Source organism: Dipodomys merriami, unplaced genomic scaffold (assembly GCF_024711535.1).
Source record: "Dipodomys merriami isolate MVZ:Mamm:240054 unplaced genomic scaffold, mDipMer1.0.p SCAF_2, whole genome shotgun sequence".
Classification (NCBI taxonomy): domain Eukaryota; kingdom Metazoa; phylum Chordata; class Mammalia; order Rodentia; family Heteromyidae; genus Dipodomys; species Dipodomys merriami.
In genome coordinates this window covers 43811182-43824091 of record NW_027203381.1, presented here as the reverse complement: position 1 = coordinate 43824091, position 12910 = coordinate 43811182, and the positions used below count along the sequence as shown (strand labels likewise).

The following is a 12910-nucleotide window of genomic DNA, read 5'->3' as shown; positions in this document are numbered from 1 at the left end:
CTTGTTTTCAAATGGACCACAAGCTCAGCTCTGTAAACAGATACCCCGATGGAGCCGTCCATCCCGCAGACCCTGCTCAGTCACAAGAGAAAGTTTGCTGGGAAATCTCTGCCAATTCTCTTTCATTAAAATAACCAGCTTGAAAAGGCGTTGCCTGCACTCTTCCCCTTCACCAACTTTCTCTTAACTAAACACATAAGAAAATGCATCATCCTGAAAGGCTGACATGGCAAAGCCTCAATTTTCAGGCTTATTCTCTCATCTTTAGGGATTTCCTTAGGTGTGGGGGGGAAATTAGGAACAGCTGGGCCTTTCCACCATGACACACCCTAAGAAGCTTGCCATCCACAGCATTTTCAAATCAGAAAATCCATTCGAATCCTCCCTCCTTTCTCATAGTACCCATGGCCCCTTTGAAACAGGAAGGAAAGAGGAAACTGTACTGCTAAGTTCTGTTTTAATCAGTTCATTATTTTTCCCTCCACGGGAAAACTTCCACGTTAGCCCCACTTGATTCCCCCCCCGGGCGACGCATGCTTTGTAAAGCCCTGCTCAGCTCTGCTCCATCATCTGACAAAGTGGCTCACTGTTGTTTTTAAGCCCAAAACACTGCTTCACCAAGAGCAGAAGCAGTTAATTCTGAGAAGTTAACAAAACAAAAAAGTCATGTAGCCAGCAGTAAATCAGAACATTTGAGGGACAGACGAAATCATCTTAACACTGGCAGGGTTATCGACATTAGCTTTTAACAAACAGAATGTAAAACATTGTGTAACTGTTGTACACAATACCTACCGCATTATTCATGCTCAGCAAACACGAGTAACTTTAATATTATCCACATGTGGAAGAGGATTTTTCCCCCTAAAAGAATTAGCTCAGTTGGGCTGGGAAAGTGGCTCAGTGGTAGAGCGCTTGCCTTGCATGCATGAGGCCCTGGGTTCGATTCCTCAGCACCACATAAGCAAAAAGAAAAAAGCCGGAAGTGGTGCTGTGGCTCAAGTGGTAGAGCACTGGCCTTGAGCTGAAGAGCTGAGGGACAACGCCCAGGCCCAGAGTTCAGGCCCCACGACCGGACCCAAAAAAAAAAAAAAAAAAAAAGAATTAGCTCAGTGGTAGAGCTTTTGAATAGCATGCACAAGGCCCTGGGTTCAATACCCAGCAAACACACATAAAAAGAATTAAGGAAATGTGTTAGTGGTTGAGTGAAAGATTACTTAAGAATGGGTACTAGTTCACCTCCACAAACATCCTAGCCAGCCTTCTCTATTATCTCCTCTTGCTTGAATACCTGCAGAAACAGAGTGGCTCACGCCTGTAATCCTAACTATTCAAGGAGCTGAGATTTGAGGACTGAGATTCAAAGCCAGCCAAGGCAGACAAAACTGAGAGACTTTTATATCCAATTAACCACAAAAAAGCCAGAAGTGCTCAAGTGGTAGAGCATCATCCTTGAGCAAAAAAAAAGCGAAGCAAGAGCGTAAGACCCAAGTTCAAGTCCTGGTACCAGTGTGCGCACGCATATACACATACATACAATATCCAGTGACAACTGGAACATTTGCTTTAATCAACATAATTGCTAGTGTACATTCCAGAGGGAAAGTATACCGTGCCTCGCTTCCCACACCATCTTAGTTTCCTGCTTTTTATTGGGTTATTGAGATGGTCTCATTATGTAATGCAGGTTGGCCTTGAACCCACAATGCTCTTGACACACAGCCTCCCTAGTACTGTGCTACTCCATTACAGCCTACTCCATATGCAGTAATTAATTATCTTAGGACACTAAATTATTTCATTATCTTTAGCACTCCAGTTTTCTCCCAAGTCCAAGCTTTCAAAGATAAAACCCTAGCAAGGCAACATTCCAGACAACGAAGACCGCAAGTGCTGGCAGACATTCTGCAAGTCCCCAGGCTGCCCCCTCCACGCTCCACCAGGACTGTCACCAGAGGAAAATGAACCTCAAAAGCCCAGTGACTTGCCTGAAGTCCCAGGGTGGTGGGGGAAGCCAAGGCCAGAAGCCAAGTCCCCTACTCTCTTCCAGAACAGGTTGCTCACTGCACCCAATGCTGACTGAGCTTGGGGGGTGGGGGGAGGTTGCTCCGCCCTCTTATCCCCTTCTGTGATTGGCAGCTGCTTGAGAATGCCCCACCCCACCTGGCTCTTCCAGAATGAAAACCTGTGTGTGCCTGGCAGAGCAAGACCAATTAGTGACAATAAAGCACACCTGAACTAGCATCAAATTGTTTTCCTTAAACCATGATTTTATTTCAAGCCTGTAAGGTTTTTCTGCCCCCAAATGGCAGAACTAAAGTTCCAAAGCATGTTGTTCTTTTTCTAAGACCCTAGCCTCTGCCCAGTCTCCTGGGTGACCCTGTCACTAAAATGGAGTAAGTGTGGCCATGCTCTGGAAATGCCTCTCCAAACGGCTGGAAATCTGGAAGAGGAAGGAGCTGGAGAAACAAATTAGTAGACTTAAGATCTGTAGGTACAACACCACCACCCCACACACACAAAGAGAAAAAAAAGCTGGGAAGGAAGAGACTCAACAGCAGCCACCTGGCTTCCCCACTCTCAGGCTTGGCACGTGACACCCGAGAGTCACAGGCGCCCTGGCAGGTGCCCGGCCTTCCTCGACTGAGTGAACACTGAGGAGCGAGGCTCCAACGGTCACCTGTGGTCAAATATTTTCAAAGAGAAGTGGAGGCGGGGAGCAATCTCCCCAAACTATTTACAGGAATGGTACATTCCGAATCAGATAGGATTTCTGCATAGAAGTATTGAAATTTTGAAATGGCTGGAGATGTCAGTCCTTGGAGTGTTTTTTTTTTTCCCTTTATTCTTAAATGTTCTGGGCATAAGTGTGAGAGAGGGGGATGGGGGGGAAGAGAGAGAGAGAGGAGAGGGAGAGAGGAAGAGAGGGGGGAATGAGAGAGAGAAGAGAGGGGAAGAGAGGAAGAGAGTGTGCGCCACATTTCCCACAAGCGATTGCTCCCCAGTAAGCAAGTTTTCTTCTCACTGCATGACTGTATGCTCCCCTGGAATTTACAGATTACAGATATCTTGGAACAGAACCCAGAACCAACACCTGCTGTAAATTCCTCAATTCCCAGCCCACATTACCCCAGCAGCACAGGCTCTGTGTGGACCCCTCCCTGATCCTTCCCCCAGCTCATGAGGTTTTTTTTTTTAAGCACTAATACAAGGGATGGCGGGGGATGCAGGTGGCTCAGGCCTGTCATCCTAGCTACTCAGGAGGCTGAGATCTGAGGATCACAGTTCAAAGCAGCCCAGGCAGGAAAGTCTGTGAGACTCTTATCTCCAATTAACCACCAGCTGTGGCTCAAAGTGGTAGAGTGCTAGCATTGAGCAAAATGAGCTCAGGGACAGTGTCCCAGGCCATGAGTTCAAGCCCCATGAACAAAACACAACAACTAAAAAAAAAAACCCAGGGCTGGGAAGGTGGCTCAGTGGTAGAGCGCTTGCCTTGCATGCCTGAGGCCCTGGATTCGATTCCTCAGCACCACATAAGCAAAAAGAAAAAAGCCGTTAGTGGCGCTGTGGCTCAAGTGGTAGAGCGCTAGCCTTGAGCTGAAGAGCTGAGGGACAGCGCACAGGCCCAGAGTTCAGGCCCCACGACCGGACCCAAAAACAAAACAAAACAAAACAAAAAAAAAAACCAACAACCTAATAGAGACAAGTGAGGCCACACCACAGAGGAAGGCAGGTGAAGACAGGCAGACGATGATGCAGCCACAGCCCAGGGACTCACAGACCCTGCCTGGATCCCAGCATGGAGCCCTTGTCACACACCTGGCTACCTGTGTCTCCGTTCTCAAGAGAGTGGCAGAACTTTTTTGGGGGGAGGGGTGGGCAGTCCTGGGGCTTATCTCACCTTTGGGGTACTCTCTCTCTCTCTCTCTCTCTCTCTGAGCTTCTTTTACTCAAGGCTAGACCCCTACCACTTAAGCCAGAGCTCCATTTCCAGTTTTTCTTTGAGTAGTTTATTGCAAGAGTCTCACCGACTTTCCAGCCCACGCTGGCTTTGAACTGCAATCCTCAGATCTCAGCCTCTTAAGGAGCTAGGATTACAAGTGTGAACCACTAGGACCTGGCTGAGTGGCAGCATTCTTGACCAGGGCTTTGGGGAGGGATGGTGAGTCAAAACAAAGACACATATCAGGAGTGGAAGAGCACACCTGTAATCCCAGCAGTCAATAACTAAAACAGAAGGATCATTTGAGAGTTTGAGGCCAGCTTGGGCTACATAGGTAGGTAGGTAGGTAGGTAGGTAGACAGACAGACAGACAGACAGACAGACGACAGACAGACAAATAGACAGACAGGAGGCCATGTGACAAAGCCCTTCGTTTGTAGGGTGTGGGTTTTTTAATTCTAGGTTCTGGAACAGCTGGCCACAGAGCTGATTGTCTCAGCTCTTTGACTTGTTCCTTTCACCCCTCCCTGTGACTCCTACGCCCTGCCCCGCAGGGCACAGAGCACAACCACCAGGCAGAAACCACTTCCTTGGTCTTGCTTCCCACCCAAAGCAGCAAGAAGGGCAAGCAGAGGGAGAGCCAGCATGTGGACAAATAGATGGTTTCCTTAAGAGAAAGGGATTCTGTGAGCACCAAGGAGGCAGTCCAGCAGTACCGCTCCACCCTGTCCTCTACTGGCCTTGCCTTCTGGTCTTTCTGCAGGATTCTAATCCCCAAGGCAGGGTGACCTCTCCCCGCAACCACATCTGAGGTGTGAGCACCCCAGATGCCAGCACTGTTGCTTCCTGGAAGCTGAGCAAAATAGCTGCCCCAACCCTGCTGCAAAGAAGATGAGCATTCAGACATGGCTCAGAGCCCTATACCACATGGCACTCCAGCCAGCCTGCAGCACAGCCTCTGCCTCAGTTTCCCCTCTGTGAAACAGCCAGGCCTACCGCTCAAACTGCTAGACAGTAGTAGGACGGTGTAAAGAGTCCCAGGGGCAACCACATTGGAGGTATGGTATGTTACCATACCTCCTTGGAAGCAAGGTTGGCAGGCCTAATAAATAGGCAGAGGGACACAGATCCAGGCTGTGCTCTGGGGGTGGGGGAAGACGGGGCGTGCAGAGGGCTCCCCAGACTTGTTCTACCTGCTCCTGATCCTTTTTCCTCCCTACTATACCCCCACACTCTAGGCCCCAAACAGGCCTCTAGAATGGACCTTACCCTTGGAGTGAGAGCCTAACGTTGAATGTTTGTTCTCTGGAATGACAGGCCCAGGCATTAGGCACAGGGACTCAACCATCTGGCACGGTCCTCCCCCACAGATCTGAATGAGCATCAGATTGAGTTCAGAATCATAATTAGCCATATTAAGGCCAACAATGCTAATGTACTAAGTTAAAAACATCTCACATTGGAATTCCAAACTATTCATGAAGAGCAAAGTAGGGGGGAAATAGACAATAAATCCAGAGAACTACTAAGAGAAATAGCCACATAGCCACCTGCTCTGACTGTTGATAGAGACTCCATTCATAACGGCCCCCACGGAAAGAACCCGGATGTCCACCAGCTGTTCCCATCTCAGCAGATCGTGGTTCTGGAGCCCATGGGGCTAGCCTGCTCACCTGCTTTCCCTGATGGTGGACTTGAGCATGTGCCACGGAGATCACATGGCCCACAAAGCTTTCCATATTTGATTGTGGTGGCCATTACCCAGCTATACATATTTGTCAAGACACATGAAAGATAAATGGGAAAAAAAAGATAAATGGAAGCTGGGTGCCGGTGGCTCATGCCTATATAATACTAGCTACTCAGGAGGCTGAGATATTCAAAGCCAGTCCTGGCAGGAACGTCTATGATATTCTTATCTGCAATTAACCATACAAAAGCCAGAAGTAGAAGCATGGCTCAAGTAGAAAAGTGTCCAGTTTCTAGTTTAAAAAAAAAAGGGGGGGGTCAATACCCAGGTCCTTGAATTCAAGACCCAGGAGCAGCACAAATAAAAAATAAATAAATATTACTAATGTTATGCTTTGTAAATTATTCTTCAATTAAAATGCAAAGGACAAAGCAAAACAACACGAAAAAGAATCAATAAGAAAAATTCTACTAAGATCCAAGACAGACCAAGAAGGCCTGGGCAGGACAGGGGTAGATACAGCAAAGCTCCATTGGTTTGGAGCTGTAAAAAGCAGAAAACTCCAGCCCTTCAGGTCCCCTTGAAGCCCAGCACTAGGAGGCGAAGCAAATACAGAGGCAACCATCCTGCCTTACACTTGGGCTCCTTGGACGTCCTGACCAACAATGACCACTCTATGGACCGGATGCCTCCAAATGCTACAAATGCTAACAGCTGTCAGTCTGGGCAGGAGATTCTGCAACTATCTGGAATTACTCCTGTGAAATCTGGATGGTGAAAGAAAGAAACAAGGCCTGGTCTAGTACAGAGTAGAAACAGGGTCATTTTCTACCATCAGCTCACTGAACATAAGCAATGCAGTAGAAGTTAAGATACAGCAGACCCTTCACTCCTTTTCTCTACCCTACCAGAGGGGCCGGCAACACTGCACAGGCTGCAGTAGACAACACACACACACACACACACACACACACATACACACACACACACACACACACACACAAATACTTATGTACATAGACATACACATGTACAAACAAGTATTGCTCTTACCAGGTACTTGGTTTACACAGCACTCTGGAGAGATATTCCCATCTAAACCTATCTCCATAGATACCATCCTTCTCAAACTCCAAAGGAGGAATTCCAAGTCACTCACATCCCCATATCACCCAAAATCTGTCTCCAAAGCTAGCCCAGAACCAAGACGGTACTTCTCCCCACTTCCCTGCAAAGATTCCAGATGCAGAGGTTAGAGTCACCATATTGCCAGGCTCTTTGCTGGGACTATGGTTTTATGAGCAATCAGAAAAAAAAACCAAAAACACAAAAAAACCCTCAATGTAATGAAATGGTCAAAGACATCTAGCATTGTAGGAAGTCAAATTATCTCAGAAAGGAAAAATAGTCCTAAGACCCACCTTGAGATTACATGGTAAGTAATGGCACCCTGCGGAGCCCCCTATGGAATTACCAAAAGATTATCATTTTCTTTTTTTGAGGGGTGGGGGTGGGGTCTGGTCGTGGGCCTGAACTCTGGGCCTGGGTGCTGTCCCTCAGCTCTTCAGCTCAAGGCTAGCGCTCTACCACTTGAGCCACAGCGCCACTTCTGGCTTTTTTTTTTTCTGCTTATGTGGTGCTGAAGAATCAAACCCAGGGCCTCATGCATGCAAGGCAAGCGCTCTACCACTGAGCCACCTTCCCAGCCCCTGATAAGCCATTTTCTTTAAAGCAACTCTCCTCACATCTACTTCCCATACATGAAGAAGGAAAAGAGAGAGAGCTAGAGAGAGACAGAGACAGAGACACAAAGAAATTCCTAACTTTTAAATTCTTAAATGATGATGATGAAGATGCAAAATCCTTGTAGGAGTTAAGAATAATTAGTGTGTAATTATTTACACAGAAGGTTGATAGTTGATATTCTTTCTGGAAATATGCTTTTAACATCATCCCCCCAGGGACAAGTTTCAAGGTGGTACCTGGGCTCAGGAGGGCTTTGTACAATCTCAAAGTGGTCAAGCTTTCCGGTCAATTATATTCAGTTATCCTTGTCTCATTAACTTCACCTTTTAAACAACTGACCTTGCCACCTAAACAAATGTTTTATTAACCAAAGCAAACAAACTGCACAGCATAAGAGACAAGGTGACAAATGACACTGTAGCAAAGTGGCCCACAGTAAAGTGAGTTTCAGGACACACCATGTGCACACACACGCATGAGCACATGTTCGCACAAGCCGCTCTCCACATCTGTGGGAATGGCAGTCCAGGAAAGAGGTGTAAATGTTCTCAAACACGGACCACTGGGCCATCACTCCACTGAATGCCTGAGCTAAAACAAGCTGATGCTTTCCCCTGGCAGTCCACAAGGTTCAAGAGCCCTGGATCTAAAGACAACTCAGTCCTTGTCATCAATGGCTCATCTCAGTAGACACTCAAATAATTGCCACTAGAACTGAATTAATGGATATGTGAATGAAAAGTCCTAAGGGTGCCTGGCAACAAAGAAGTTTCTTTTCAGCATCAGAAAAGTGGTCACTCCCAGAGCACATAAAAGCTGAAATAAGGATACAGGTTAACCCATGTAACAATGAGATGTACAAGACACTATGTTGAAAACAAACTTTACAACTTTGGGGGGGAGGAGTTGGAGAGTTGAGGAGGGAAGGGATGGTAGGGGAAAAACAAAGGAGGGGGTAACAATGCTCCATAGGAAATGTACTTATTACCTTACTCATGTAACAGTAACCCCTCTGTACAGTATCTTTACAATAATATATATATATATATATATATATATATATATATATATATATATATATATATATATATATATAAAACCCTCCTGATTTCACACGATGATATCCAAATTCACAATCTGGGATCTATGACTCTTCATATATGCAAATATCATTGCACAAATCCTTCAGGAAATGTGTATGCCCTGTGTCTCTACAGCTCACGGAGACGATGCCTGCTGCCCATACCCAATTCTATATCTGGGCTCAACTGTTCTTTTATTGGTATGAGTCACTCCATCCAGCCCCTTCTTACTTATATAGTTCCCCCTTAGTCTCAAAATGCACTCAGTCTCTGTTGGCACCTCCACTTCGGTTCCCAAATGCTCTCAGTTCCTTCCATTGTCCCCGAAGGGATGGTATTCTGGATGACTCCTAGCTGCCATCCTAGCAATCTAACTCCATCCATCCATCCTAACTGCCTCCAGCCCTAGACCTGTAACACCGCAGAAAACCTCAACCCAGGGCAGGATTCCGAAGACTTATTTTTACAGGTCTCTAATTATAAGGAACAAATGAGAAGGCTGACAGACAATACCACAAATCTTCATCAGAAACAAGTGACAGGAAGTGGAGGTGTGTCTCAAGTTGGTAGGAAACCAGCCTTGAGTCAGATAGCCAAATGAGATTGCAAGACCCTGAGTTCAAGACTCAGGAGGAAGGAAGGAAGGAAGAAAGGAAGGAAGGAAGGAAGGAAGGAAGGAAGGAAGGAAGGAAGGAAGGAAGGAAGGAAGGAAGGAAGGAAGGAAGGAAGGAAGGGAGGGAGGGAAGGAGGGAGGGAGGGAGGGGAGAGACTAAGAAATTCCAAGTAACCATTTCTCCACTCATCTCTTAGTCCTCAAAGTGTAGGAAACATTTAATGCTTGCAAAATACGGCAAGATATTCCCTTCCTATCCCTAATGAGAACAGAATAGGTCAAGTCTATAACTGTTGAAGTTAAGATTTAAGATTTTCAAGTTAATTAACTAAAGCAGTGGATTTTTTAAATTCCCAATTTAACAATAAAGCATTTAAAATGTAAAAAGGCAGTTAAACTTGTTTATATGATTTTTATTGAAGAAAAATACCCAGGTCACTCAATTTGGGCTTTGTTTCATAAAACAACAGAAACATCTGCCTTTGTAGCAATTCTGTTGTTTCTCCCTGGGTGGCAAAAATACATAGCAACTGTCTTTCATTAACCTTTGACCTAGAGCTCACTCACTTCCACCAATGGTCATGTCTCACTATTTCACTGAGTCTTCATCAAACACAATTAAGTCATGGGGTCTTCTGGATAGCTAAAATAATTTGAGAAAATAAAGCCAATCATTTTTAAGCCAAAAGCATTACCTCCCCCAGCAAATATCTCTGAGATTATAGCAATGCATAAAATATAGTTCTTGTATAAAATGAATGAAATTTTCTAGACTGATTCTTCAATTCTGATTGCAAACAAATCCATTTGCTTCATATGTCGACCATGATGTACCCCTTGAAAGAGGACCCCTTGGTCCTTCCAGCCTTGGGCTGGAAGGTCTAAATGGTACTGGCTAGAATGAGGTAGAATGACAGTGCTGTCCCCTTATCCACTTTAGCCATCCCTATGGAAACCCAGGGACCCCAGCCTTTTCCTCAATGTATTCGAAACCTAAAGACATCTCCTAAGTTTCAGTGAGCTTATTTTGGCTTTGTTTTTTGCCTAGCAGCAACTGTCCATCATGGCTCCCTGGGCAGCCCATGGGCTCTGCAGTGACCACCTCTGTCCCCCAGGTCTAAGGCTCACCCATCTGGTGCCCTTTGGAACAGGGCTCCCTGGAGTTCAAGTTCAGTTGGGCCCCTTACACTTGCCAGGGGCTGATTTGCCTACTGACTATTCTTTGCTGTAATGACAACTGTGCTGTAAGACAAATAATGTATTCTTCATGGAAAACAATTTCAGCCTTCTTAGTGTTCCTCAACCGCCATTCATTCACATTGCTCATCTTCCAACTGACACAAAAACTCACTTTCCTGATGACAATTCAATGTGTGGTGTGTTTCACAGAATTCGTCCTCTAATACCCCGCTTCCTCCTTGTTTTGTTACAAGATGGTAAAATTCTCTAAGCAAAAAGATGATTCCTTCTTCCTTTCATCTTAAAAGGACCATTCTTTCCTGATAACTGCGTTGGTAACTTCCCAAATCTAACTTGAAAAGAAAAAGCACACTTTAAGGCACATTATTTCTGAGAGTTTTGGTTTAGAAAGCTATGGTTCTAGTGAGATAAGGATATTTGGAACAAAACTGGGCCTGTCTCAGAACAACGGCCAGCCTAATAGCTCAACTGATCCTATGTGGAGAAAGTTGTGTGTGTGTGTGTGTGTGTGTGTGTGTGTGTGTGTGTGTGTGTGTGTGTGTGTGTGTGTGTGTGAGCAGTATACATTTTGGAATCTTCTGTATGCCCTAAAACACACAATATGGATCCAATTAAGTTCAGCTGCCTTATGTTAGTAATAAAATTGAAAGAGGAGAGAGACACAGACAGACAGACAGAGACAGAGGAGAGGAGAGGGAATGGGTGGGGAGAGGAGAGAAGGGGAGAAGGGAGGGGGAGGGAAGAGGACAGGAGAAAAGGGAAGAGGAGAGGAAGAGAGTGAGCAATGAGAGATTGGGGGGCGGGGAGCCTTGTGTACCCTGTCCTAAGTCCCAGAGAACCACTAACTCCAACTCCTGCGCATCCTCAGAGCCGCTCCTTAAACAGCCCAGCGTGGCTGGTACCCAGCTCTGCACTCCAACCTTACAGCTGCTGGCTTTCCCCCAGATCTGGAGAAGATGTATACCAGGGCTGGAGCCCAGTGCTGCGGCCCCACCCCACCCTCGTGGCCGGGCTTGGGCTGGGCGCCGCCCGCGGCTCCGCGGCCGGACTCACACGAGCGCAGACGGACAGGGCATCTGGTTCCAGCCACAGTTGTACTGCGCCTGGACGAAACTCTCGCTGCCCTCCAGCACCGAGCAGCTCACGTTCTTGTTGACGATGTAGGCGCACCAGTTCCTGGGGTGGAGAGAGAGGGGGAGAGGACGGGCGGTCAGCGGGAGAACAATGAGGCCGGGAAGGGAGGACGGGCGGACCGAGCCGGGGCCAGCGCGGGGGTCAGGGAACCCGTGCACCTCTCGGGAGGCGGGAGCGGAACAAAGCCGCCACCCGAGGAGTCACGGGGCGCCTTTGGAGAGCTCGCGCCCTTCCCCACCCACGACAGCAGAGCGGTGGGGCCCAGGGGTGCCTGGAAGTCCGGGGGTCCCTTTCCAGGGGGTCGTGCCCGACCGTGCCACCGTGCGGGTCCCTCCCGGCGTCCCCGCTGCACGTTGGCACCGCGTGTTGAGAGATCGCCCGAGGCGGGGTTGCCCCGGGACCCCATGGGGGTCCCCCGGCTCACAGCTCCAGGTCAGGGAGGCACAGGCGGGGGGGGGGGGGGCTAGGGCGCTTGGGTTTGGGGTGAGCAGTCCCGGCGTGCACTTACTTGTTCCTGGCGCTGGGCCGCGCAGGGTGCCCGGGCTGCGGGCCGGCGTGGCACAGCCCCGTGCCACCCAGGGCCAGCAGCGCCAGCGCCCAACACCAGGGCGCGTGGGGTCGGCACATGGCGGGCGAGAGCGGGGTCCGCGGCGCAGCGACCCGGGCTTAGCGCACCAGGCCCCGGGCGCCCTGTGGTAGAAGCGGGAGCTCGCGCCCCAGCCGCGCTCCGCCAGCGCCCCTCGGCTCCTCGCTCCCACTTCTCCTTCGCGCTGGCTTCTCTGCGGTCCCTCAATGACGCACGGGTCCCCCCGGGTGCCGCCCTCTCTATTTCACTTCCCTCTCCGAAACGTGACTCTCCCCGCACCGGAGTCCAGTCCCTTCGCCTCTCGGCAGGGGGCATGGGGTTAGGGGTCTGTGTTACAGAATTTCCAATTACTCATTCCTTTGGTCTCTTCCCAGAACCCGGCTACTCCCCGCGAACCCCCCAGACTCTCCGGAAGCAGCCACAGTCCACAGTGGGCCACTCTGGCTGTCCCCACCCCGGCCTGGGTGCCAGCCTCCTGTGGAGAAGGAGAGACACCAGTATCATCAGCCCCCGGGGCAGGAGATAGCGCCCCAACTCAGATTTCCTCTACTGGCAAGAAAGACGCCACCATGACCCCCAAACCCTTAAGGACTTAGAATCTGAGTTGAGAAGGACATGAACTGCCTTTACTCATTCATTAAAGTTGCCTGTCCATTTAAAGAGTTTGTGAGGACGGCTGAAAGGGATAGAGAGCTAGAGAGAGGGCTAGAGCTAGCAAGGAAGCGAGGGAGGGAGGGAGAGGGAGGGAGGGAGGAAGGAAGGGAGGGAGGATGAGGGAGAGAGAGAAAGTAAGAGAGAAGGAGGGGGGAGGGAGAGAGGCACCGCGGTACCCTTTCCCCAACAGCTTCTGAAGCACACTATCCAACTCTGCCTTACACACATGACTGGAAGCTGATCTCACAGCCCCTGCCTGTTA

At 48.5% G+C, this 12910-nt stretch overlaps 1 protein-coding gene across 1 annotated transcript in view; it reads right to left on the bottom strand.

Moving 5' to 3' along the window:
* Emilin2 (elastin microfibril interfacer 2) overlaps positions 1-12184 on the bottom strand; it is a 50865-nt gene extending 38681 nt beyond the window's left edge. Inside the window, exons 1-2 of the mRNA XM_070029484.1 lie at positions 11917-12184; positions 11328-11450 (exon numbers count right to left, since the gene is read on the bottom strand). Of these exons, the coding sequence (XP_069885585.1) occupies positions 11328-11450; positions 11917-12035 (242 nt within the window). The 5' untranslated portion in view covers positions 12036-12184. The remainder of the gene's footprint in view (positions 1-11327; positions 11451-11916) is intronic.
* Positions 12185-12910: the final 726 nt, after the last annotated feature.